Source organism: Taudactylus pleione, unplaced genomic scaffold (assembly GCF_031769625.1).
Source record: "Taudactylus pleione unplaced genomic scaffold, aTauple2 ptg000214l, whole genome shotgun sequence".
Lineage (NCBI taxonomy): Eukaryota > Metazoa > Chordata > Amphibia > Anura > Myobatrachidae > Taudactylus > Taudactylus pleione.
This window is the reverse complement of record NW_028284616.1, coordinates 15,216,826-15,242,671: the sequence shown is the minus strand read 5'-3', so window position 1 is coordinate 15,242,671 and position 25,846 is coordinate 15,216,826. Positions and strand designations below refer to the sequence as shown.

The window sequence follows — 25,846 nt, the reverse complement described above, 5'->3', positions numbered from 1 at the left end:
AGTCCTCAGCAAAAGGATAAGCGTAAGCCAGGCGTTTTTTCGTCTGGTAACGCTTTCCAGGTGTTTTCCACGCCACCTACAGGTGGTCTACCAGCTGGTCAGACAAAGGAAATATGGCAGTGGTCACCTTCATGTCCTTGAAATAGGCATATTTGGACGGGTGCTGAAGGTTCGTCCTCCTCTATGACCAAAGCTGCACGGACAGCTTGTATCAGACCCGGAATATACATTTTTGACTTAAGCTCCACCTTTCGTGTAGAGGATTCGGAGTCAGTGTCATCCAGAAGCACCCCCTCATCAGACGACATGTCATCGTCATCATATTGAATAGATTGAGATGACGGCAAAATTCTTTTAGCCGGTCTAATCTGGGGTGCCTCCCCCTGCCGCACCTCTGTCTGAATCTGCACCATAGAAGGAAGCACATTAACCCAAGGAGGTTGAGATACAACCTGCAAGGATGCAGCCAGCTGAAGCAGGTTCTGAGGGGGCAAGAACTGCTGCTGTGAGAACCCCAGCAGGGGAAACACAGGGGGGACTGCGAGACGTCCCGCAATGGCCGTAAGTGCTTGTGCAAAGCACGCCCAAGCAGGCTCCTGCGGAGTGGCTGATACAGTAGAGGGACCTGGAGGGGCATAGCGCCTCAAATATAATCCTTCAAGGACCATGTCTGCCACACGTAATCCCACTGCACACTTTTGACATGACAGCAGGCCAGGAGCCAAATTTGGCATATCATCCTCACTACCAGACATGGTGGAGAGGATATTAATATACTGTATATGACCCACCACACAGGACAATAAACTGTGAGGCTAATGATGCACCCTGACAACACTTGTATTAGGGCTCAGTGAGAAAATAAGACACAGGGAAAGTAAAATGGCTGACAGAGGAAAAAGAAACTCAGACAGACAGCGCTAGCATAAAGTCACATACTGTACAATGCAGAATAAACAACACTTGCACTTAATGGAACTACTAATTAACTACACAGACTCAGTGTAAGGTACGATATAGTGCTACATACACTGGCCACATGAAGGAGAGGTATGTAGGGGGACCCGGGCTCCGCACTGCCTGTGTGATCTGAGACGTATATACTGTAGTGCAACTTTAGTTCATTTTTGGGGCATGGGGCCCCCTGGATTGCCTTTGTTGATCTGTTTCAGGGCACCGCATTATAACACATTTTTCTTTTATGACACATTTTAACCCTTCACTGTTTGTTTATTATATATTTACCTCACTTTTTTTTTCATTCTTTATATGCAGCAGTAGCTGCTCCTAACTATCTTTCACACCACGGCCGGACTGGCCATCGGGCACTTCTGGCAAATGCCAGAAGGGCTGATGGCCAAATGGGCCGGTTTGGCTGAGTGCAGGCTTACCCGGCAGTACAACCTCCCGGGCGTCGCCATGCTCAGCAAGGAATTTCACTAATGCGCGGCCACGTCATTGCGTCATGACGCGGCCAGCATCCAAGCCCTTGGCAATGGGGGCATTGTCAATCTGAGTGGGAGGGTGAGCGGCGTGCTATATTGACAGTCTGCTGGTCGGGAGCCGGTGGAGCCATACGAGGAGCTGAGACGAAGTGCACACCATTCAGAGATGCCACACTTCCGTGTTATAGTGCCGTTAAAGAAATGGTAGAGTTATTAAACCCGGGCATCAGCGACAGCAGAAGTGCAGCAGGACGCAGCTTCACAGAGGACTGCATATGGGGACCGTTTAAAACTTAATCTGCACACTCCAAAATTACATGAGGTATCTCTCTCTGGCTCTACCATCTCCCCCATTAGTTTCCTTCTCTCTCTCATCTCACCTAATTTCTCCTCCTCCTCTTACTCTTGCTTCCATCTCCCCTGATATCTTCTCTCTCTCTCTCTTTTCTGTTTCCCCTATTTTCCTCTCATCTCCCCCTATACCTAAACTCTGCCGTCTGCCCTTATTCATCTTGTCTCCCTTATTCCTACCCTCTATTTCCCATCTCCCCCCTATTCCTCCTCTCTCTCTCTAGCGCAGTGTTGGCTAACCTTGACACTCCAGCTGTTGTGGAACTATATATCCCAGCATGCCCTGCCACAGTTTTAGCATGCCCTAATAGCAAAACTGTAGCAGTGCATGCTTTGTTATGTAGTTCCATAACAGCTGGAGTGTCAAGGTTAGCCAACACTGCTCTAGCGGGTCCCCCTCTTTCTCCTATGTCTCTCCCGGCTTCCCCTGTTCCTTCTCTCTCTCTCCCAGCTTCCCCTCTTCTTCCTATGTCTCTCCCGGCTTCCCTCATAGTCATATATATATTATTTTTTTTTCTTCTCTCTCGTTTTCCCCTATTCCTCCACTCTCTCTCCCGGCTTCCCCTTTTCCTCCGCTCTCTCTCCCGGCTTCCCCTATTCCTCCGCGCTCTCTCCCGGCTTCCCCTATTCCTCCCGTCTCTCTCCCGGCTTCTCCTATTCCTCCTCTCTCCCGGCTTCCCCTATTCCTCCGCTCTCTCTCCCGGCTTCTCCTATTCCTCCTCTCTCCCAGCTTCCCCTATTCCTCCGCTCTCTCTCCCGGCTTCCCCTATTCCTTCTCTCTCAGCTTACCCTCTTTCTCCTATGTCTCTCCCGGCTTCCCCTATTCCTTCTCTCTTTCTCCCGGTTTCCCCTTTTTCTCCTATGTCTCTCCTTCCCCTTTTTCTCATATGTCACCTCGGGGCTCTCCCTATTTATTCTCTTTCTTGGGACTCTCCCTATTCTCTCTCTCTTCCTTCTCTCGCTCTCTTGGGGCTCTCCCTATTCCTTCTTTCTCTGTCGGGGCTTTCCATATTCCTCCCCTCTCTCAGGGCTCTCCCTATTCTTTCTCTCTCTCCTCTCCCGTTTCCTTCTCTCTCTCTCCCCTCTCCCGTTTCCGTCTCTCTCTCTCCCCTCCCCATTGACCTTTTCTCTCATTCCTCTCCCGTTTCCTTCTCTCTCTCCTCTCCCGTTTCCTTCTCTCTCTCTCCTTTCCCGTTTCCTTCTCTCTCTCTCTCTCCTATTTCCTTCTCTCTCTCCTCTCCCGTTTCCTTCTCTCTCGGCTCTCCCGTTTCATTTTCTTTCTCTCTCTCATTCTCCTATGTTGGATCCCATCTTTCCTTTTCTCTCTCACCTGCTCCCCGAATTCCTCCTCTCTTTTTCTCCTGGCTCCCTCCTTTCCTCTTTCCTGTCTCCCTCTATTCCTTTTAGTATGTTGCTATTTCACACCTGCAGATCCATATTGTTATAATAGTTGTATACAAATATTGTTTATAATATTTATATTTTATGTGCAAAGATTCATAATGTTTTATTTGTTGTTTTTATACAATCTACTGTATATGGGTGATGCACTATATAGTGTATCTCAATCGAGGAGCACATCGCAGCAGGGATAATAATTTTTTACATTATTTTCCACGCTTTGTACTATAATTTGTAATAATAAATAGGCCTCATTTATCTTTATCTGTGTATAATGTTTATTCCATTAAGGAACATCAATATTCGCTTACCAAAAAAATTACCCTCGGGCCGGCACAGAGTGTGGCCACGTCGTTATGTAGTGAAGTCATTACATACAGGCCGTGTAATGACGTTATGACATGGTCGGGGATGAGATGTGCGGTGCGGGCGGGGCCCGGGAGTAATCTGGTATGAATGGATGGCATTTTGATAGCTCCTGTGAGCTGCCTGCAGCACTGCCCAGCAGCACCGTGCTGAGGTCAGGGTGGAGTCACTGAAGTGTCACTTGCGGTTGGGGTGATGTCATGATGAAGCCGGCCCAGGGATGAATAGCGCGGCAGGGGTGGGCGGGAAGCTGACTGGATGCCATCGCAGACACCTCATGATCTGCTGACAGACACCATCTGCGGACGCCAGGGTATTACTATGTGTGGCATAATGTGTTATAAGGGGCATTATTTTGTGTGTCATAATGTATAAGGGGCATTACTGTGTAGCATAATGTATAAGGGGCACTACTACTGAGTGGCATAACGTGAATGGGCTCTGTGTGGTGTAATGTGAATAAGAGACACTACTGTGTGACGTAACATGAAAAAGGGACACTGATGTAACGTGGAAAAAGGCACTACCATGTGACTTAACGTGAATAAGGGACACTACTGTGCAGTGTAGTGTGATGAAGGGACACTATCATATGGTGTAATGTGACTAAGGGACACTACTGTGTGACATTACGTGACTATGGGGCACTACTATGTGACGTAATGTGAATAAGGGATACTACTGTGCAGTGTATTGTGATGAAGGGTCACTACTGTGTGGTGTAATTTCTTTAAATTGTAAGCTCTCATGAGCAGGGCCCTGTTTCCTCATGTGCTACTCCTAATATTTTCTTCTGCTCCTTACTCCTCATAAGGGCATCTAACACTTGATTGCCGACTCCCTTATGCTTATTTTGAGCATTATCTGGTCCATTTTCCAGCATCTGGGAGCAAATTTCTGTTATTGATCCCATACAATCCCAGATTTTCCTTCCCACCACATGGATGGGATAGATATAGGTGTGTACACAGATATAGATATAGGTGTGTACACAGCTTTACAGAACCAACACGATACCAAATTTTTGACTATGGCACATGTATGAATCCCCTGCAGGATGTGCTCTGTTGTATGTATACTTGTATGTTGTTCTAATATTAATTATATTTGTAGGAGCATAGACTAAGAAATGGGAGGGGTCAGGAATAGTAAGGGGAGGGGTCTATGCCAGGAGCATGGTGCTAACGCAAAGTGGGCCTGTGTGCTCTTAAAAAGCCAGGGCCTATTTTTAGTCCCAGTCCGGCCCTGTTTCACACTGCACTTTTCTTACAATGGCGGTGCCCTGGAGCGGCTTAGCTGGGCTAGTTTAGGGTGTCCTGCGCTCTGGATTTGAATCGTAGTATGTTAGGGACCTACCCTACAGAGGTTACCTGGATATGGTGGGTAGGCCCATAACCTTGGCCAAGATTATGCTATAAACCCCTATTGATTGCAAAATTGTATTGCATTTATATATTATTAATAATTTGGAGTTGTGCACCTGAGATTTGTCTGTTTTTGTGCCTGCAATTAGTCTCATCAGGTAGCACCTCCCATTATATATATTCAGGGTGTGCAATCCAGAAACCTTCCCATATGATCTGAGACGCAGCCAAGGAGAAAATGGCCGCCGAAGATCCTGAGGGGGCAGATCCAGAGGAGAGCTGCCACAGCCCAGCCAGACTGCGGTGGAAAGGCGCACTGTGCAGCGAGGAGGAGCCGGCTGTTGAACAGGGATGCTGGACCATTTACCGCATCACTCCAACCCGCTGTCCCTGGTGGCCTAGTGGAAGCGCAGGACTCAGTGCCTGGCTCCACATGCTGGACTGCGTCTCAGCGGGTCACCACCGTGGTGACCCGTCGCTTACCTTGGTCTCCGTAGAGCACGGCCGCAGTCCAGGGATCCTCCGGGGTCCCTGCTGGCCAAGACCCCAGAGGCCTGCCGAGATCCCCGGATCCGTACCCTGGTGTAGCAGTGACCCGACTCCAGCCGGGCACCCAACGAAACTGAGGTGCCTATAGCCCGGGTATGGAGGGAGACCTAAGTATATCCTGGGTGAAAACTTTGCTGTGTAAGGTGCCCGGATGACTCTGCATCACCTATACCCCAAGGACTCCCAGTGGAGCCTATGAACCCTGAATAGGAAAATGCTGATACTCTAGGGTGCCGGGATTCAATAAAGTTTGGGATCCACTGTGCTAAGGAGAAGCTGAGTAAAGACACATGAAAATCTACTACACCTATTTCAGTCCTGTGTTATAGGATCTAATTCAGAGAAGTATGCAAACCCAATGGTTTACAGCAGTGGTTCCCAAACCACAGCGCCCAGGAGTGTCAGCATTTTTTTTATGGCACCCCTAAGACAAAAGTTTTGTAGTGATCACAGTGATAATTTCAGCAAAAATTATAAAATCATGTCATCCTTAAGTTCAGTTACAGCAGTTACAGTATTTAGAGGTGGACAGGGATGCGCTTCTGTTTGTCCACAGATTTTAGCATTGGCAGTCACCAACATAGGAATTGCCTATCAAACTGATCATAAATAAATTGATTTGGTCCTGTACCACCAACCTGTGGCACCCCTGCAAGTGCCCTGGGGCACCCCAGGGTGCCATGATACCCAGTTTGGGAACCACTGGTTTACATACATCTCCGAAGGTGTGAGATCTATGCATGCACAAATGAAGCACTGCGCAGATCTCTTTTTGCGAGAACGCTCGCAGTGCCCTGGACTCCGCAGCCTAATTAACAGCCTGTGGCCATTTGGGGGCAACAACAGACAGTTTTGCAGAAAACGGCGGCGTGTCATCCCCATTTTGTGAGCAAACTGAAGTCAGTGGCCGTGTCCTTGGATGCAGCTTCCCTGGCTTCAACAGCGAGTAACCTGGGGATTACTCAGATGACCAATATTCACGCAAATGATCCGATGCTGCATCTAGCATATTATCACACAGGGGCTGTGTACACAGACACAGCGGCTGTGTGATTAGTGTACATCTGAATTAGGCCCATAGGTGGCAAATTTGCTCCTATCAATTGGCAATATATAGTGTGCGTGAATATCCCCTCCCATATAGTGCTAAATAAATCAAAATGTATCATGGGGTAAGAGTGAATGGCTGTCATTGCATAGTATAGTCTAATTATCTACACAATATAAAACCATTTCTTTCTTGCATCACTCATTTGTATTGCCCTTATCAAACACTAACAAGACTGTTGCACTGTATCAAGCTTACTCAAACAGCAATGTACAGAGGTCTTCCTGAATTAGGTCACACAGAAGACAAAAAAATTAAATAGTCATCACCAAAAAACATAAGGTAAAATCTCAGGTACTTGCCCTACCTAGAGTTTGTAAGATCTATTCTAGAGCCTTACAAAATAGTTATGAAAGAACATATTTCCCTAGACGCAAATTTTAAAGCAGTTCAAGTTCCGGCAATTGTCAGTGGTGGGCGCATGATGGAGCAAAGCAATTGTTGCTCTGTTCAGGCGCGATAGCCACCGGCATTTCTGCTTGCCACCTCCTGAGGTGGCAAGCAGAAATGTGCGATAACTCCGTGGTTTGGGTGCACAAACTGCTGTTTGGGCACCCTAAACAAGACTTAAAACAGGTTTCGCTGTTTTACGTGGCTAAAACCAGTCTAAATGGACGCCACAAGCGCGATAATTAATGGGCTCCCAAAAACAATTTAATTGCTACTTTGGGTCCCCATTAATTAGCGCAGCTAAAAAAAAAGACTGCTAAGGCTTTTAGACTTCATGTGTACACTCACAACCCCATCCTTTATTAAATAGTAAATGTAAATTAGAGTCTCCGCTATAAATGAATTAAAATTTTTTTGTAGAAATAAATATCCTTTGAGCTGTCAAAAAGTTACATTTATTCACACAATGGATGCAAAAACACACTGACTGCAGTCATAGCAATAGAAGTTACAATAATTGTAAGTGATTTACACTGAATCTAACAGCATATACTGTATAAAGGTGCACCTAATTTACAATATATATCTATTATAACCTGCTCACTAACTGAACTGCCGTACATTTTGTATTGTTTGAAAGTCCCAATCTCCTGTAATAGCTATAAATTGTGAGGGCCCCAGACTTGTGTTCTATTTAGGAAGTCCTCTTTATGAAAGGGCTGTATTGAAGATCAGCAGTTAATAAGACAGTGTTGGTCACCGTATTCTGGTGTTAATGGTGTCAAGTATATTACCTCCAGGTCAGATCGATACCATCCAGAGCGGAACCATGGTTCTGCAAGCTGAAGACCCCGCTGACAATTACACACAGGAGCCACTTGCCTCCGGCATGGGTACAGACTGGTGGGCATACATGCATCCGCACACCAGACCACATCGATCAACCCACCGGGCAGAGCAATGCCCTTGTAAGTAAAACGCATGGGAGCTGTTGAATCTCTGTTCTTTTTATATACTTTATTAAATAGCACAGGTGCTAAGAAAAAGTAGAAGTGGTCAAACATTTACCACAGACATATAGTAGCATTCCCAGGATTATATGAGAAGGAAGATACACAAGTGTCACTATACAATAACACTCATGGAAAGAACCAAATGACTTGTGTTTAGTAATGTAGATTTAATGTGTTTCGTTAACCTTGATTTAGTCCCATTCAGTCTGCTGTGCACGAGTTTTATAGGTTAATACCCATTTTTGTGCTACTCATATTTGCAAACCACATTTGTACTACTCATATTTGCAAACCACATGTCACAATCGTGGGATTTAAAGACTGTGTTCCCGGACTGGGCCTTGGACCTGTATCACTTGGCGCAGACGCCCGCAGGAGGAGACTTGGTTTAATAAAGTTCCTCCGCATGAGAGGGAGCAGTGAACTAATAGGGAATTTGAGTACTGCTAGAAGTGGTGTGGTAGCTTGGAAGCCACTTGGAAAGACTGGATAGCCTTGTGTGGACGTTAGGAGCTGAGAAGCTACGTGGAGCGGCTGGATAGCCATGGGTAGACGTTGGTAGCTGGGTGGCTACGTGGAGCGGCTGGATAGCCGTGGGTAGACGTTGGTAGCTGGGTGGCTACGTGGAGCGGCTGGATAGCCGTGGGTAGACGTTGGTAGCTGGGTGGCTACGTGGAGCGGCTGGATAGCCGTGGGTAGACGTTGGTAGCTGGGTGGCTACGTGTAGCGGCTGGATAGCCGTTGGTAGACGTTGGTAGCTGGGTGGCTATGTGGAGCGGCTGGATAGCCGTGGGTAGACGTTGGTAGCTGGGTGGCTACGTGGAGCGGCTGGATAGCCGTGGGTAGACGTTGGTAGCTGGGTGGCTACGTGGAGCGGCTGGATAGCCGTGGGTAGACGTTGGTAGCTGGGTGGCTACGTGGAGCGGCTGGATAGCCGTGGGTAGACGTTGGTAGCTGGGTGGCTACGTGGAGCGGCTGGATAGCCGTGGGTAGACGTTGGTAGCTGGGTGGCTACGTGGAGCGGCTGGATAGCCGTGGGTAGACGTTGGTAGCTGGGTGGCTACGTGGAGCGGCTGGATAGCCGTGGGTAGACGTTGGTAGCTGGGTGGCTACGTGGCGCGGCTGGATAGCCGTGGGGTAGACGTCGGTAGCTGGGAAGCTACGTGGAGCGACTGGAGCACAGTGGGAAAGCTCACTAGGAAATTAGTTGCACTGGCAACTTGTGTCAGCATTGGGGAACCTTATATAGTGGACGCTGGGAGCTGACAGGCTGAGAGAAGGAGAAGACTCCTCATTGGTGGTAGCGTGTCACATGGGCAATCCAAGATGGCCACGCCCATGGACCGGAGGACAGCGCTTCTCAGAAGAAGTCAGCGAAGACCAGTGACCAGCAGGAGCCAGCGTGGGAGCAGCGGGACCTTCCAGAGGACAGCGGAGACCGGCCAGAGAAAGAGGGAAGCAGCGCGGTAGCCGGAAGACAGCGCGGGTCAGTACCCGCAAAGGTAGGTGACAGGGTCTGATTCTGGGGTCTCCAGGGCGGCGTGTGACAGTACCACCTTCTTCATGAGTGGCCACCGGACACTTCCTTGGTTTATGAGGAAATTTCATATGGAACGCTTTGACCGGGCGCATGGACATCGGAGGCATTTATCCAGATTCGTTCTTCCGGGCCATAATTTTTCCAGTCGATGAGGTATTGAAGACGATTATATCGACAACGGGAATCTAAGATTCTGTCAACTTCGAACTCCTCTCCTTGTTGTGTTTGAACACTAGAAGCTTTGGGAAGGACCTTCTGAAATCGGTTTAAGACCAGTGGTTTTAGAAGAGAAATATGGAAAGAACTTGGAATGCGAAGAAAAGGAGGAAGTTTTAGCTTGTAGGCCAAAGGATTCAAGACTTTGACGATTGGGAATGGACCAATGTACCGCGGGGCAAATTTCATTGAGGGAACTCGGAGTCTTAGGTTTCGGGTAGAGAGCGAGACCATATCCCCAGGTTGGAAATTGGGAACCGCTCGTCTTTGGCGGTCAGCAAATCTCTTGTACCGGGCTGAGGTTTTAGTCAGAGAGGAACGAACCTTTTCCCAGATGTTGGAGAACCGTTGAAGAGACATCTTGGCCGCGGGCACATCTAATGTTGGAAGAAGAGGAAAATCTGGCACTCGAGGATGATGACCAAAAACTGTAAAAAAAGGAGTTGAGTTGGTGGACGTGTGATAATGATTATTGTGAGCAAATTCGGCCCAAGGAAGAAGGTCAATCCAGTCATCTTGGGAGGAGGAGACAAAAGTGCGCAGGAATTGTTCCAGGTCTTGATTGACCCTTTCGGTCTGACCATTGGTCTGGGGGTGATAAGCGGTATAAAATTTTAGTTTAATTTGAAGGGCTGAGCAGAGTGACCTCCAGAACTTCGCTACGAACTGTACTCCCCTGTCTGAGATGATCTCTTGAGGAAGGCCGTGGAGCTTGAAGATCTCTTTTATAAAACTCTGGGCGAGTAGAGGTGCAGACGGGAGCCCAGTAAGAGGTACAAAATGAGCCATTTTAGAAAAGCGATCCACGATAACCCAAATGGTGTTGTGACCCCGAGATGGAGGAAGCTCAGAGATGAAATCCATAGAGAGGCGAGTCCATGGCTTAGATGGAATTGCTAGAGGCTGGAGTTGACCGTGTGGAACCTGCCAAGGTATTTTGTGTTGAGCACATTTGATGCATGACGATACAAAAGACCTGACGTCCTTTTTCATCGAAGGCCACCAATAGGACCGCTGGATGAATTCAAGGGTTTTATCCATACCCAAGTGTCCAGAGAACCGGGAAGCATGGGCCCAATGCAGCAACTTTTTGCGGAGTTCTGGAGCGATGAAGGTCTTCCCAACCGGGGGTATAGAAGATAATTTGGTGGAGGCGAAGAAAGCTGGATTCAGGATTGGTTGGGGCTGTTCCATGGGTAGATCAGGGTCGCTTGTCATAGAACGGGAGAGTGCGTCTGCTTTGAGGTTTTGTGAACCAGGGCGATAGGAGAGTTTGAAGTTAAACCTGGAGAAAAACATTGCCCACCGGGCTTGACGAGGGTTCAGGCAATTTGCGGATTTAAGATAAAGCAGGTTCTTGTGGTCTGTGAAAATGGTAATGGGGTAATGGGCTCCTTCTAGAAGATATCACCATTCTTCGAGGGCTAATTTCATGGCGAGTAACTCTTGATCCCCGATGGTGTAGTTTTTTTCTGCAGGCAAAAACTTCCGTGAAAAGAAACCACAGGGATTAAGTTTTTCATCTTCAAACTGCTGGGAAAGCACAGCACCGACACCTTCGGAGGATGCGTCCACCTCCAGGATAAATGGCCGGGTGGAATCCGGTTGCTTTAAGATGGGAGCGGAGATGAAGGCTTGCTTATGGAGTTGAAATGCCGAGGTAGCTTTGACGGGCCACTTAGTTGGATCTGCTCCCTTACGGGTGAGAGCTGTAATAAGAGCTACCAGTGTTGAAAAACCTTTCACAAACTTGCGATAATAGTTGGCGAATCCTAAGAACCTTTGTATGGATTTTAAGGAAGGAAGAGACCAATCAAGAATGGCTTGTAGTTTTGAGGAATCCATTTGAAGGCCTGTTCCGGAGATGATGTACCCCAGGAATGGTACACTTGAGACTTCAAACAGACACTTCACTAATTTGCAAAAAAGTTGATTGGACCGCAATCTCAGAAGGACTTCCTTCACCTGGTCTCGATGAGTTTGGAGGTCTTGAGAAAAAAATCAAAAGGTCGTCCAAGTACACGACCACACTCTTGTACAAAAGATCCCGGAAGATTTTGTTGACGAAAAACTGGAAGACGGCTGGAGCATTACAGAGGCCGAAGGGCATAACGAGATATTCGTAGTGCCCATCCCTGGTGTTGAAGACCGTTTTCCATTCATCGCCTGGACGGATACGAATTAAATTATAGGCCCCTCTTAGGTCGAGTTTGGTAAAAACTGTGGCTCCCTTGACTCTATCGAACAACTCTGTTATGAGAGGAAGAGGGTAGCGATTCTTAATAGTTATCTCATTAAGACCCCGGTAGTCAATACACGGGCACAGCCCACCGTCTTTCTTTTTTATGAAGAAAAATCCAGCCCCGGCTGGAGACGTGGAGAGTCGAATGAAGCCTTTACTTAAGTTCTCTTTAATGTACTCCAACATAGCTTGAGTCTCAGGGAGAGATAGAGGGTAGGTTCGGCCTCTAGGAGGATTCTTCCTGGGAATCAGATCTATGGGGCAGTCCCAATCACGATGGGGAGGTAATAGGTCTGCACTCTGTTTGCTGAAGACATCCAAAAACCCACCATAAGCTTTGGGCAGGTCAGTAGAACCCTGTATGACAGAAGATCGGACAGGTACTACCCGCTGAAGGCAGCCTTTGAAGCAATTGGAACCCCAAGAGGTTATTTGCATGGTGGTCCAATCAATTTGTGGTGAATGTCTCTGTAGCCAGGGTAGTCCAAGGACTAAAGAATGAGAGGCTTTGGGAATCACTAGGAAGGACAGTTGTTCGGTATGGAGCACCCCAATGGTAAGTCTAAGTGGTGCTGTACGATGGGTGATGGTTCCACTAGTAATGTGACTACCATCGATGGCGGTTAAAGTGATGACCCGAGGCAACGCTTCTGTGGGGATTTGAGGTTTCTGGGCAAAGTCCGTAGTGACAAAGTTCTCTGCTGCTCCAGAATCCAGAAGAGCTAATACAGCTTTGGAACCTCGGGGAAGCTTTAAGTGAGCCTGGATGGTGGAATCAGACTTCCTATGTGATTCAATGGCAACTCCTAACTTAACCTCTCTGTCATAAGTTAGGAGGCGTTTCCCGGACGAATTGGACGGATGGGACAGGATCTAACTAAGTGTTGAGGAGATCCGCAGTACATACAGAGGTTCTGTCTCTGCCTTTTCTGTCGTTCCTCAGCCGATAGACGAGAGCGGTTGACCTGCATGGGTTCTTCGCCCATAGGAGGAGAGGGTAAACGGGAAGCTGGACGTGGCCTTCCGCGGTCAAGTTTGCCTCTTTCCAAGGCACGCTCCCTGTGACGAAGATCCACCTTGTTGCAAAGGGAAATTATATCATCCAAATTGGTTGGAAGGTCACGGGAAGCTAGGTCGTCTTTGAGTCTTTCTGAAAGACCACTCCAGAAGGCAGCGATGCGAGCGTCCTCGTTCCAATTGAGTTCTGAGGCCAGAGTTTGGAACTGGACTACATATTGACCGACGGTCCTGCTACCCTGACGGAGGCGTAGAATATCAGCTGATGCGGAAGTGGTTCTTCCAGGTTCGTCAAAGATCTTGCGAAACGTGGAAATAAATTCAGGGTAGTTGGAGAGCAAAGAATCCGATTTCTCCCAAAGGGGCGAGACCCAGTCGAGTGCTTGGCCAGAGAGCAGAGAGATGATATATGCCACCCTGGTTCTGGCTGTTGGAAAATTGGCTGATTGTAGCTCGAACTGGATTTCGCATTGGTTTAAAAAACCCCTGCATAATTTGGGGTTGCCATCGAAATTGCTCGGAGGGGAAAGCTGAAGACGAGCAGGAGGTAGAAGCGGAGGAGCAGGTGACACCACAGGAGAGGTGGCTTGGGAGCCAGCGGGAGCGGGATGAGCCAATAAGGACTGAATGTTGTCCAAGCATGACGACATATCTTGGATGAACTGGATCAACTGGGCCTGAGAGGTCTCCTGTCTTTCCAGATGAGATACTACATCCTGCGAGGGATCTACCCCAGATCCTTGACCACTTGCCGAGTCCATCTGGCCAGTGCAAACTGTCACAATCGTGTTCCCGGACTGGGCCTTGGACCTGTATCACTTGGCGCAGACGCCCGCAGGAGGAGACTTGGTTTAATAAAGTTCCTCCGCATGAGAGGGAGCAGTGAACTAATAGGGAATTTGAGTACTGCTAGAAGTGGTGTGGTAGCTTGGAAGCCACTTGGAAAGACTGGATAGCCTTGTGTGGACGTTAGGAGCTGAGAAGCTACGTGGAGCGGCTGGATAGCCGTGGGTAGACGTTGGTAGCTGTGTGACTACGTGGAGCGGCTGGATAGCCGTGGGTAGACATTGGTAGCTGGGTGGCTACGTGGAGCGGCTGGATAGCCGCGGGTAGACGTTGGTAGCTGGGTGGCTACGTGGAGCGGCTGGATAGCCGTGGGTAGACGTTGGTAGTTGGGTGGCTACGTGGAGCGGCTGGATAGCCGTTGGTAGCTGGGTGGCTACGTGGAGCGGCTGGATAGCCGTGGGTAGACGTTGGTAGCTGGGTGGCTACGTGGAGCGGCTGGATAGCCGTGGGCAGACGTTGGTAGCTGGGTGGCTACGTGGAGCGGCTGGATAGCTGTGGGTAGACGTTGGTAGCTGGGTGGCTACGTGGAGCGGCTGGATAGCCGTGGGTAGACGTTGGTAGCTGGGTGGCTACGTGGAGCGGCTGGATAGCCGTTGGTAGCTGGGTGGCTACGTGGAGCGGCTGGATAGCCGTGGGTAGACGGGTGGCTACGTGGAGCGGCTGGATAGCTGTGGGTAGACGTTGGTAGCTGGGTGGCTACGTGGAGCGGATGGATAGCCGTGGGTAGACGTTGGTAGCTGGGTGGCTACGTGGAGCGGCTGGATAGCCGTGGGGTAGACGTCAGTAGCTGGGAAGCTACGTGGAGCGACTGGAGCACAGTGGGAAAGCTCACTAGGAAACTAGTTGCACTGGCAACTTGTGTCAGCATTGGGGAACCTTATATAGTGGACGCTGGGAGCTGACAGGCTGAGAGAGAAGGAGAAGACTCCTCATTGGTGGTAGTGTGTCACATGGGCAATCCAAGATGGCCGTGCCCATAGACCGGAGGACAGCGCTTCTCAGAAGTCAGTGGAGACCAGCGACCAGCAGGAGCCAGCGTGGGAGCAGCAGAGCAGCGGGACCTTCCAGAGGACAGCGGAGACTGGCCAGAGAGAGAGGGAAGCAGCGCACAGCGCGGGAGCCGGAAGACAGCGCGGGTCAGCACCCGCAAAGGTAGGTGACGGGGTCTGATTCTGGGGTCTCCAGGGCGGCGTGTGACACCACATTTGTACTACTCACTTTGCAAAACACACAATAAACTGCAGTTTAACATATCTTGCCAGCCCAGATGCAGTGGCACCATGGATGAGCTTGATCAACCTCCCAAAGCAGTACATTAACAAAAGGGCAAACAACCTCGCCGCCACTGAGTATCCGTCATGATAGATAAAAGAAATAAGCTTGGATTTTTTTCCACCAGCATTTTGTGTGAAAACAATTTAAAATACAGACCTATAAGTGTTTGTGTATAACAACTCCAAGAGCCATTTATGAATAATCATCAATAGAATTTAAAATTCTGTAATTCAAATTCAATCACAGCGTAGAAATTCATATATTTCCCCCTCTATACTTCCCCATTGTAGGAGCTTCCATTTTTATTTCTGTGCCTTAGTGGCCGCTCAAGGAGCCTGTTTTCAGATAGGGCCTCTTTACTGAGTAGATGGCCCTGCTCTAGAGACCGGCTGGCCTATGGGGTATTTTGGCCCTAGGGACAGCAAGACCAGTGCTGAATTAACACAACAGGGTGGCCGGGATGGTCTCCCAGGGGCACACACACTTCACTACATCAACTGCATGCTGCACTGTGGCCTATGTGAACTGGGGGCACTACAGTGTGTTTAACACATTTGTGGTGCTTGGAGTATTTACACAATACCTTTTAATGACATCGCATTTCATACTGACAATTTTATTATTAGCAGCCCCCACAATTTAGTTGCCATGGGGTTCCAACAAAATTTACTCCAGACCTGAGCTAGACCATGCGTTGTGTAGACCACAGGATGGTGGAGGTGCAGCACTAGCACTCAATCCCCACACCCTCAGTCTAAAAGCCCCCATGTTAAGGCCCCCATACATCAGAGATTGATTGCAGCAATCGTGCAATTTGTAATCGATTGTGTATAAAAATCTTTCCCTTTTTCAATTGATTGTGGCAATTCTGCAATCGATTGAAAAAGGAAAGATTTTTATACACGATTGCAAATTGCACGATTGTTGCAATCAATCTCTGATGTATGGGGGCCTTAACATGACCCCCTTTCACCAGGTACACAATGCTCTGGTCTTTTCTCTCAATTTGTGAATGCAGTCACCTGTACTGAAAGACTTCTCTCAATTAACTAGTTCAACACAAGTGACTGCAATCACAAATTATGGGGGAATTCAGTGGGAATGGAATAGTGTTGGAAGGGAGCTCCCAGAGGTATTCAATTCAGCGCGCTGTTTAGTCAGACTAATGATTTTTTTTGCCTCATGGAGAGATCTGACTAAAGTGCCGGCCGCGAGGCCGTTTTCCAGCTTAGCGAGGCGTTTAAAGCTTGCGGCTGGCACTTTAGTTGGAGAATGGCGGTTCTCGCATCTAAACACCGAGGTTAAGTTGCAAGAACCGGCATTCTCCGACTTAACTGCTTCCTGTCTGAGTAAACATTGCGGTGAATTGAATAGCTCCGGGAGTGAGGGTGTTCCAGTCGCTTTGGAGGTGCTGGATTGTCCAGAAAAATCATTCTAAGGTGGACTTCAAGATGATGTTTCATGGCTTCATATTGGCTTCCTTGAGGTCCGGGTTTTCAGTCCCATATCTCTCCCTTTTGACAGAGGGCATGAGATTAGGTTCCAGCAGTTTGGGTATGTCTTTCGGACGTTCTCCAATTTCTATCTTTCTAGGGTCTACTGGTGGTTCTGTGGGCCCTACTTAGGTCCTTTTGGTTTTCAGGATCAGCCATGCGTGCTGTTCGCCAGGTCTTGTACTTTTAAGGTCAGAGCTGTCCAGAGGACCAGGCATTCATTTGAGACCTCGGTTGTGGCCACCTTCCTTGTGTTGTCAGCTCTGGGGTGCGTTAGTGGGGAGTTTCTCATGGTTCATATACTTCATTTGATTTGCTTGCCAAAAGATGCCAGATGGTATGGCTACCATCCAAATGTCATACGTCTTAAAGGACCGGTTCCTGTTACCATAATAGTCTGGGTTGGTGCATAAACAGTGCACTTTGGTTGAACTGTTGTGCATCTTGTCGAAGCCGGATAATTGGCTGAGACGGAAACTGTTAAAATTAAAATCTGCACAACGCCATTTTGCGAATGGCAACAAGACTCCATTTTGCGAATGGCTGCACAACGCCATTTTAGCGAATCCCACAATATCAGTACATAAGGCGATGCTATTATTTAGCGTCGTGCGATTCCCAAGCAATAGAACAATGTTAAAAGTCCTCATTATATAAATACATACATTTACTAAAACATATAAAATGAACAACCCTGCAAAACACGTACCACGGTGTACTCCACAAATACGTAGTCGCACAACGCTAACTAGCGTCTTTTCTTAATATCCTTATACTTACACACTTACATAGAAAGGCTCCCCAGCATTAAGGTTAATATCCAAGGTTATATTCATTATTAATTATGTAATAAAGCGACTGTATTTAAGATCTCAGGTTTAGTACATGATAAGCAGACCGTGTTTGGTGCCATTCTGAACCACTGTTTATTTGCAGATTTCCGGTTCCATCGGCGAGGAAATCGCAACATGCGTCTGCAAGTTATGGATCATAGAGAGATAGGCATTGAAATGTACTCTGTAAATGTAATGTAATTAGCCAGTTTAGACTTGTTCTTCGGCGGGAAAATGTGGTGGCTGAACCATTACAATACAAACTGACCTATGAACTGCATCGTAACAGAAGAACCAGGAAGAAGAACCAATGGGATTATGCCAACTTGATCTATTGTATTGCCTATCTCTGTAAGAGTACATAAGCAGGCTCTCTGAATCTGTTAGCTAGTCATCATTTTCTTGCTATTGACGGAGGCTTCACCTTTGATGCCGGAAATCTGGATCCAGAGCGCATGCGCATGTATTCGACTGTACTTTGTGATTGTATAATTTGTTTGCGCTAATTGTGTTTAGATCACAACGTGTAACTATCTGCTTTTTGGTGAATAATATCTTTTTGTGCTTTGGAACCACAATCAAAGTATGGAAAGCAATTATTTCTTGTGCGACTTATAACACTAAATAGCGACATTTAGGGTGTATAGATAGGTAAGAATTCATAATCTCCATCTGGAACATCGGTCTGTCATTTTTTCCTTATTCTTTTGTTTTACTGTCTTGGGTTCAATAGGTGCAGGCTTTGAATGGACAGTTGACCGGTGAGTACCAAATATCCTCTATTTTCTAGGTATTATTTGTATGTATCTCAAAGCCACATATAAATATAGTTGAAACTAGTAGTGACCTCTTAAATTATTATATAATGAATTTGATGTCTTAAAGGTCATAAATTACAGAGTACACATTCTTATGTCCACCACAGACTAGGTCGTACTCTGTTCCTATCAAGACACATTCCTCCTGTATTCCTGTCACCAACAGATAATAGGTAACACTTTAGATAAATAATCTCACTATACTGTGTTCCTGCCTCAGTACTCAGTTAGTTACACAGCAGTCTTAATCCAAAGAAGGTGGACAGGAGGATGTAAATCCACACCAGCCGGAAATGTACCATCCAGTAACAGGATGCTGGAAAAGAAGCTTGACGGTGGTAGTGATACTATAACAACAGGGGAGGGAAGTGGGTCACCATACTTAATTTGGGGTTAAAAAGAATTAAAGGCTCAAATCAAGGTTTTCTTGAATGTCTTGATGTGAACTGTCCAGGACTACAACCATAAGGCCTGTGTATTTGGCTGTTTGGATGCCTGAGACCCTGGTCAGTAACTTCCTAGTGTTGAGCGGTGTTGAACAGGTATAAAGGAGCTTCAGGCCTCTCATATCTATATGTATTTTATCTTTCCACAGTTGCCACCTATGTATTAGCAAAAAGAGGGAGACAAAACTGTTCAGTGAAATACACCAAATCAGGGAGTGGAATAATTGTATGTTTGGACAAGCATCCACAGAGGGAGATGCAAGCATCTGTGTGTGAGAACGGATAAATCATTCTCAAATGTCTTGTCTGAAAAGTCTCTTGAGAAATCCCACTCTACCCAAAAGAAAACAGATAATGCTATGTTGTCAGGAAAAAGTGCTAATCGGGCAAGTCTAGAAACATACCAGAATGGAGCACCTATATCTGTAACAGTGGAATCAGGGCCTGATTCAGAACCAGTCGCAAGTGCTGTGCGCTCACAACCGGATCGATGGTGGGCCAGTGGGCATGCGCACAACGGAGCCGACTCCGTCGTGCGCGAGACCCGGATAGCGACGGGCACTCCGTCGCTCCAGGTCTCGGAACAAAGGGGGCGTGCTGTTGGTATTGAGTGACAGTACGCCCCCTTTGGTGGGCGGGCCGGGGGAGTGGCTGCCCAAACGGAGGCGTTCCCATGTGAACGCCTACGTCTGGGGATGGCCCCACTAACATCACGAGTGATGTCAGTGGGAGAGATTTCGGCTCTGTTAGAGCCAAAATCTCTCTGGGGCTTGCGGCAACGAAACCCTACCACAAGGGTCTCGTCGCGAGCCCGATAGCTGTGCGAGCGGCCAGGAGGCCATTCAGAAAAAAAAAATAGCCCGGCCCTGATTCAGAGCGAGCGCTCTGTCAGAGCGTCCGGCTCTGAATCAGAGCCTCAGTATGTTCAATCTAATGTAGTCTGAATGAGTACAACCATCATTCCTCGAGAGAAAATGATCGCCCCCAGGATCATCCGTAGGGGACATCATACAAACGTATTCTTGGGCCATTCCTCGATCCAATAAGGGTAAAGGACAAGATAATACTTCAGTACTGACATCATGATGTGCTTGGCTGGCTTAGGTTTGCTTCTATTGAGAAAACTGGGAAACAGAACCGTGACCTCGACTGGTGGTGGGACAGAAAATATGCCCTCATACAGTGTTATCAAATAGTAAAACCCTGCAAACAATTTCATCATGGCTAAAGTTATAATTTCCTATGTGCAGTTTTAGAACTAAATATGAGCTAAAAAGCAGAAGTGATACCAATTTTGTGAAACTTATTTAGGATGTGGTTTAAAATCATGAAATATAGTATCTGTAAATCAATGAACTTTATTCCTTTAGCACACTCCGGCGGATGCCATCTGGGCCTAATGCTTTTTATATCAATATCTTGTTTAGACTTAATACACCTCTCCCACAGTGTGTATATAATACATTTCACAACCTTTCTTTCTTTCTTATGTGACAGGATCACCAAAGGTGGCAATAGTGAGCCATGGATTCTGTGTGGAGTTGGGAGGGATCCGCCCACAAAGTGTAGTTAAACTAAGTTTTGCCACATCTAGGGGACAGTCTAGGTCGTACTGTGGCAGCCAGAGAGCCCAGTGAGGCTAAGCCAAGCCATTGAGGGGCAGGGGGCCTGAGTCCAGACCTGCAGGAGGCAGGGAGGACCACAAATCTCAGACTGTGGGACATTGAAGCAGCTAAGCTGCAGGCTAAGGAAGCCAGGACCTATACCTGTAGGAGACAGGGAAGGCCACCTGGACTGAGCTGTGGTTTGTATAGCTGTGGCAGTCAAGCCAAGCCAGTGAAAGACCTGCAGAGAAGCAGGCAGAGACTTTATTTGCAGACTAGCTGCCCAAAGTTAGTCAGGGGCGAAGAAGTGAGTCAGTGCCCTAAATATATGGCTGACAGTAAAGCACTTTTCTTTTATTTATACCTGAAAAGATGTGTGGACCCTGATTGAGCACCTTAGACACTGCACCACTGACACCCATCTACCAGCTAATTACCCCAAGTAATCAAACTTTTATATTTAAATAGCCCAAAAGGTGAATACTTCTGTGATGATTATTTTGTAAACAGCAGTACTAGTGCTTAGATTAGCAGATACTAAATGAAACAATACCTGCTACAATAATGCTGGGTGCACACTTGTTGATATATCCTTCGACAAACGATATATATCGAAAGTGCATCGGCAGGTGTGTACACCCGATGTGTCTGTAAACGTTATTATTCACAGACATATCAGGTCGGCCCTGCAGCACAGCAAATGTAGATTTATCTGAAATCACCCCTCCACTTGCTGCAGGGACCGCCCAGTTGTGATGTCAGGCCAGAAATAGCTTACTAATCGGGAGCTCGGACAGAGGATCAGTCTACTGACCGATTCGTTGTCGTAGTGTGTACCTAAGCTTAAACCATCCCTCCTTTCATGTTAATCTTGCCATGTTCACCACTGCCGAAATCGCTAGGTCAGACGTTAACGCCTAAGATAATAACTGTACTTAGTTACCTTTATCTAAATGTTAATGTTTGTCTACTTATGAGATTGTTTTAAATTTACTCTGTCCTAAATGGCACAGTCTGTTAACAATCTATCCCACTCTCATTGTAACAGTATAGGTGGTAACTTACTAGGACCATAGTACATTTATTCTGCAAAGTTAAACAAATTCTATATATTTCTGGCATGTCTACAGCAGTAACTTACCTGCTTCTCAAGCAAGTTATGGAGTTGCTCTTCTCTTTGATTTAGTAATAAATCCCATTTCATCTTATACACTTTCTCCTGCAGTTGGTTCTTCTCGTCATTTGTTAGGAAGAGATTACGTTCTGCTTTTTCTTCCAGGCATTTCATATTTTTCTGCATCTAAAATTTTTCGCAATACTTTACCACAGTGTTAAAGAATAGGAGGTCTAATAGTGAGAAAAATATGCTAATGATCATTTAATAATGATTTACAATTTAATTTATTATTCACTAAGGTAAAACTGCAGTCTAACCAAGCAATACAGCTCTGTTCCTACTATAAATTTAATCCTCAACATTATAAAACAAAAATACATATACATCCAAATACACAACCATAGCGTAGATGGTAAAGTACCTATAGCAATACGATATGTCCTTTGTTACTTGGGTGAATGTTGTGGCTCAAACTGCTGTTTATGGTGTAGCTTAGTGATTGTTTCTTTAAATTTGCTTCTTATTCACACATCAGATGCAGCAAGACATCAACCAATCTGTACCAGAGACTTCAGGCTGTGACTAACCGCACAGGAATTAGTTTTAAATATGTACAAATGAATCTTGGTGTGAAAAAAAAGTTGCGACTGCTGCATTGTAGCACAAATTCAGACTCATTTACACAGAGATGTACAAGTGTGGAATATCAAATTAATCAGTGCAGTCCTGTGAAGCGGTTTTGTCGCATCCGATTGTGACTAAGATGCACATTAGAGCGAAAAAGATGAAAGAAAGACACACGGCTGTATGTGTGGTGTGTATGTCTCAGGCTATGCATAGTGAGGGTGGATCCCAGCAGAAAGTGTCCTTTGCTACTTTCGCAGTCCTTTGTTTATGTATGTGTGTGTCTGGTATGTAAAAGTGTACTCACGTGACTGCCTATTGCATTGTGCGAGTATAGAGGGTGTATTTCAGACTATTGCTTAAGCTGAACGATCTATTGTTGGTTTGAGCAATGAATAATAAATTGATGGTGCATTGGCTAGTGTGTACAGCCGATATGGCTGAACGTCGTCGTTCACAGACATATCTAATCGGAATCAGTATGATATACCGGGATGACGGTGGTCAGACCAACAGCAGCATCCCGACAGGGCCGGTAAGTAACCTAACTCTCCCCCCTAAGAACCCCCCGGTGGTGCCTTACCCTAACCTCCCCCCGGTGGTGCCTAAACCTAACCCCCCCTTCCCGCACCATAAACCTAACGCCCCCGGGCGGTGCCAAACCCTAACCTCCCCCGGTGGTGCCTAAACTTAACCCCTCCTCCTACAGCCTAAACCAAACCCTGCCCGGTCGGTGCCTAACCCTAACCCACCCCGGTAGGTCCCTAATACTAACCACCACCGTCCCCGGCCTAGCCCGCATACTTACGTTCGTGATGCCGATGTCGGTATCTTGATCCCTTCGGGATGCCAGCTTCGGCATTCCAACGGGCGTCGGTTTTCCACAGTCGGTATCCTGACTGGATCCCATCTAATGAGCCATGCAGCACAGCCGATGAGGATATTTCTAGCAGATATATTGTTTCATCAGGCTGTCTGTACGGCCGACCCGCCAACTACGCAATATGTCACCAGCAGAATCCATTGAATGGATGCACGGCATGTAAGTGTTTGTAAGCATATTCAAATGGCTCTGCTGGCAGACGTATTGGGGGACGATTGGTAAGTGTGCATGCACTTATCAATCATTAGATAGGTCGACCAGGTGTGTACCCAGCTTTATTCATGAGGCATGGAAGTCTTTCATTCAGAGACAGTAAAAAATTTAAGATATGAGTTGGTTAAACTTCAAGTAAAACTTCTCACATATCCATTTCTGCCTGAAGATAATTTTCCCACTAGTCCCTTCAATTGAAGAAACTATAGCTAATCTAATCCTAGCGATAACAACAAAAAACACTAATCCAAGAAAAAAAAAAGTGTGTTGTAGAGTGGGAGTGAGCGCAAGGCTGCATGTGACAGGGACAGAACTAACATGCAGACGATAAGAAAAAGGAACCAAGCAGGAAGTCAAAGTCCACACACACAAAAAAAATAAAAAGCTACAACATGTATTTCCAGTGTGCCATATTGCTTTGAAATGTAATTTGCTTTAGTCATGTCATAAAGCAGGAATGGGGAACCTCCTGCCCGGGGGTCATATAAGGCCCTCGGAACCATTTGGTCTGGCCCTCTGAGCTTTTTTCTGCTAACCACATCTGGCTAGCAGGGTGCCAAGAATGGCACACTGTAGCCAGAATCTATGCAGCAGTGCAACCTAGAGTGTCCTTAGGACGCTTCAAATGGTTACGCCACTACCCTTACAGCTCCCTGGAGCATCCAGGGATGGGCTGGGCATTGCTGTAATCACCAGTGATTGAGGCCCAGCTCCCATGTGATGTCACACGGAGGGGGCGTGGCCTGCACCAGGCCCGCAAATAATGTTATATATATCAAAATGGCCCTCGGCAGAAAGAAGGTTCCCCACCCCTGTCATAAAGAGTAAATAAACAGTATGTGTAAAAATTGGAGATAAGCGGTTTGGTTTTAGATGGTTTTGAGATGTTCAGATCTCAAAACTGCATCATATTGACTATCCGGCTCTCACGTGTTTTGGATAGCCAATAAAATAAATCCGGATTAATCGAATTTGCGCTAATTTGGCGAAAAGAACAGAGTCAAAACTGAACCGCGCATCTCTAGTAAAAAATGATAAGAAGGAACTTTACTATTTTAAATGCAGAGAGTTCAGATGTTCCTGTATATTTTGTTTTTGCAAAAATTAGAATAAAGAACATTCAAAAAAATGAACATACAGCAGATGAGATTGGGGCTAGAGACAAAAATCAAGCATGTATATTTGCTCACCTTCACGGTCAGATATGTAAGCAACAAAGTTTGTGATTCATACATCTCTGTTAAATCTTCGGGCATATTGACTGTCTGTTAACAATAATAATTTAAAATCATTACATTATCAGTGGTTATACTGAATTAGCTGTTTTTGTAATAATTTTGTTCCACATAGTGTTATGTCACTCAATCACTATACTCTACATATACAAATAAAATGAAAGTTGCCAGTCTTACCAAGAGCAGGTGTCCTAGTAAATGACCCTTAAAATCAGTTCATAATCTCACAAAAAATTGAAGAGGACTCAAATACTACATTTGCTTCAAGCAGTAACTCTAAGGGGTCTATGTACTAAGCCTTGATGGCAAATATACTAAGATTCGAGTTTGGTCTGTTTTTTTTCCAACTCTCTTTGTATCGCCGAAGCTCAGGTGAGTTTACCGTTTTTCAACTCGCAAATTTACTAAGAAGTGAGTTTAGCGGAGAGTGAGTTGGCCGATGGTGAATCGAGATTTCTCCCCCTAGTTGCGAGTTTAGATGAGATTAGTCACCCGAGATTGCAGTGTTTTCTCTCTGCCAAACTCTCCCAATCTAGCAGCCTGCAAATATCAGTGAGATATGTGAAGGCTGCTTGTGTGTTGTACCTGTAAAAAACGGGTTACATGTGGTTAAAAACAAATGATTTAGGGTCCCCCTCAAAAGCCATAACCAGCCCCGAACTGGGCAGCCAGTCCTGATTCCAAAAATTACGGGGAACAAAACGAGTATGGTTCCACTGTAATTTAGGGATCAGCACCTGGTTGCAGGGCCAGTCCTGGTTTTCAATATAGGGGGGAAAAATTGTGTAGGGGTCCCCCTATATTTAAAACCAGCACCGGACCCAAACCGACCCGGGTGTAATGCCACAGCCAGGAGACTCCATCCCCGGGGCTCCATGGCCAAAGCATTAACACCCCAAGCCGGTCAGCCCAAGCCAGGGGTCTCAGGGGAGGTGGGGACCCCCCAAAAAAGGAGTCCCTCCCCTCCCAAAACCCCAGGCTTGTGCTGAAGCCCGGGGCTCTTCCCCTCACTACCTGGGCTGTGGGTACGGGGGTAATAATGTGGTAAATAGTAGAAAACTATTGTATTTTATATTGGAACTACAAGTGCCAGCAGGTGGCCGGCACCCGTACCCCCACTGTAAAATAAATAGTTAAAGAAAGACAGGACACACACACCGTATACAGTAAAAGTTTATTACTCACCTACTGTACCTCACTCACACATTACCTGCTGCCAGATGTTTACGTCCCCTTGTCCCCGTAGATCCCGTTTGGAATACCTGAAAAAAAGATCCTATACTCACCTCCATCCTTGCACTGGTCTCCGTAGAATCCAGGGGGGTCTTTGCAAAAAAACAAACAGAGTACTCGATCCATATACTTACGTTAGCGGTGTATGTGTGTGACCACATACCCCGCTAACCGGGTCCCGACTATTGAGCAGTCGGGATATCATATCCATTTCAGCAATAAAC

General features: G+C 46.6%; 1 protein-coding gene across 2 annotated transcripts in view; it reads right to left on the bottom strand.

Moving 5' to 3' along the window:
- Positions 1 to 25,846, bottom strand: part of HAUS8 (HAUS augmin like complex subunit 8) — a 132,981-nt gene that overhangs the window by 34,489 nt on the left and 72,646 nt on the right. The window contains exons 7-8 of one of the 2 annotated variants that reach the window (XM_088478563.1): positions 24,345 to 24,419; positions 21,459 to 21,617 (exon numbers count right to left, since the gene is read on the bottom strand). In XM_088478563.1, the coding sequence (XP_088334689.1) occupies positions 21,459 to 21,617; positions 24,345 to 24,419 (234 nt within the window). The remainder of the gene's footprint in view (positions 1 to 21,458; positions 21,618 to 24,344; positions 24,420 to 25,846) is intronic. The other variant, XM_088478564.1, reaches the window with a different exon arrangement.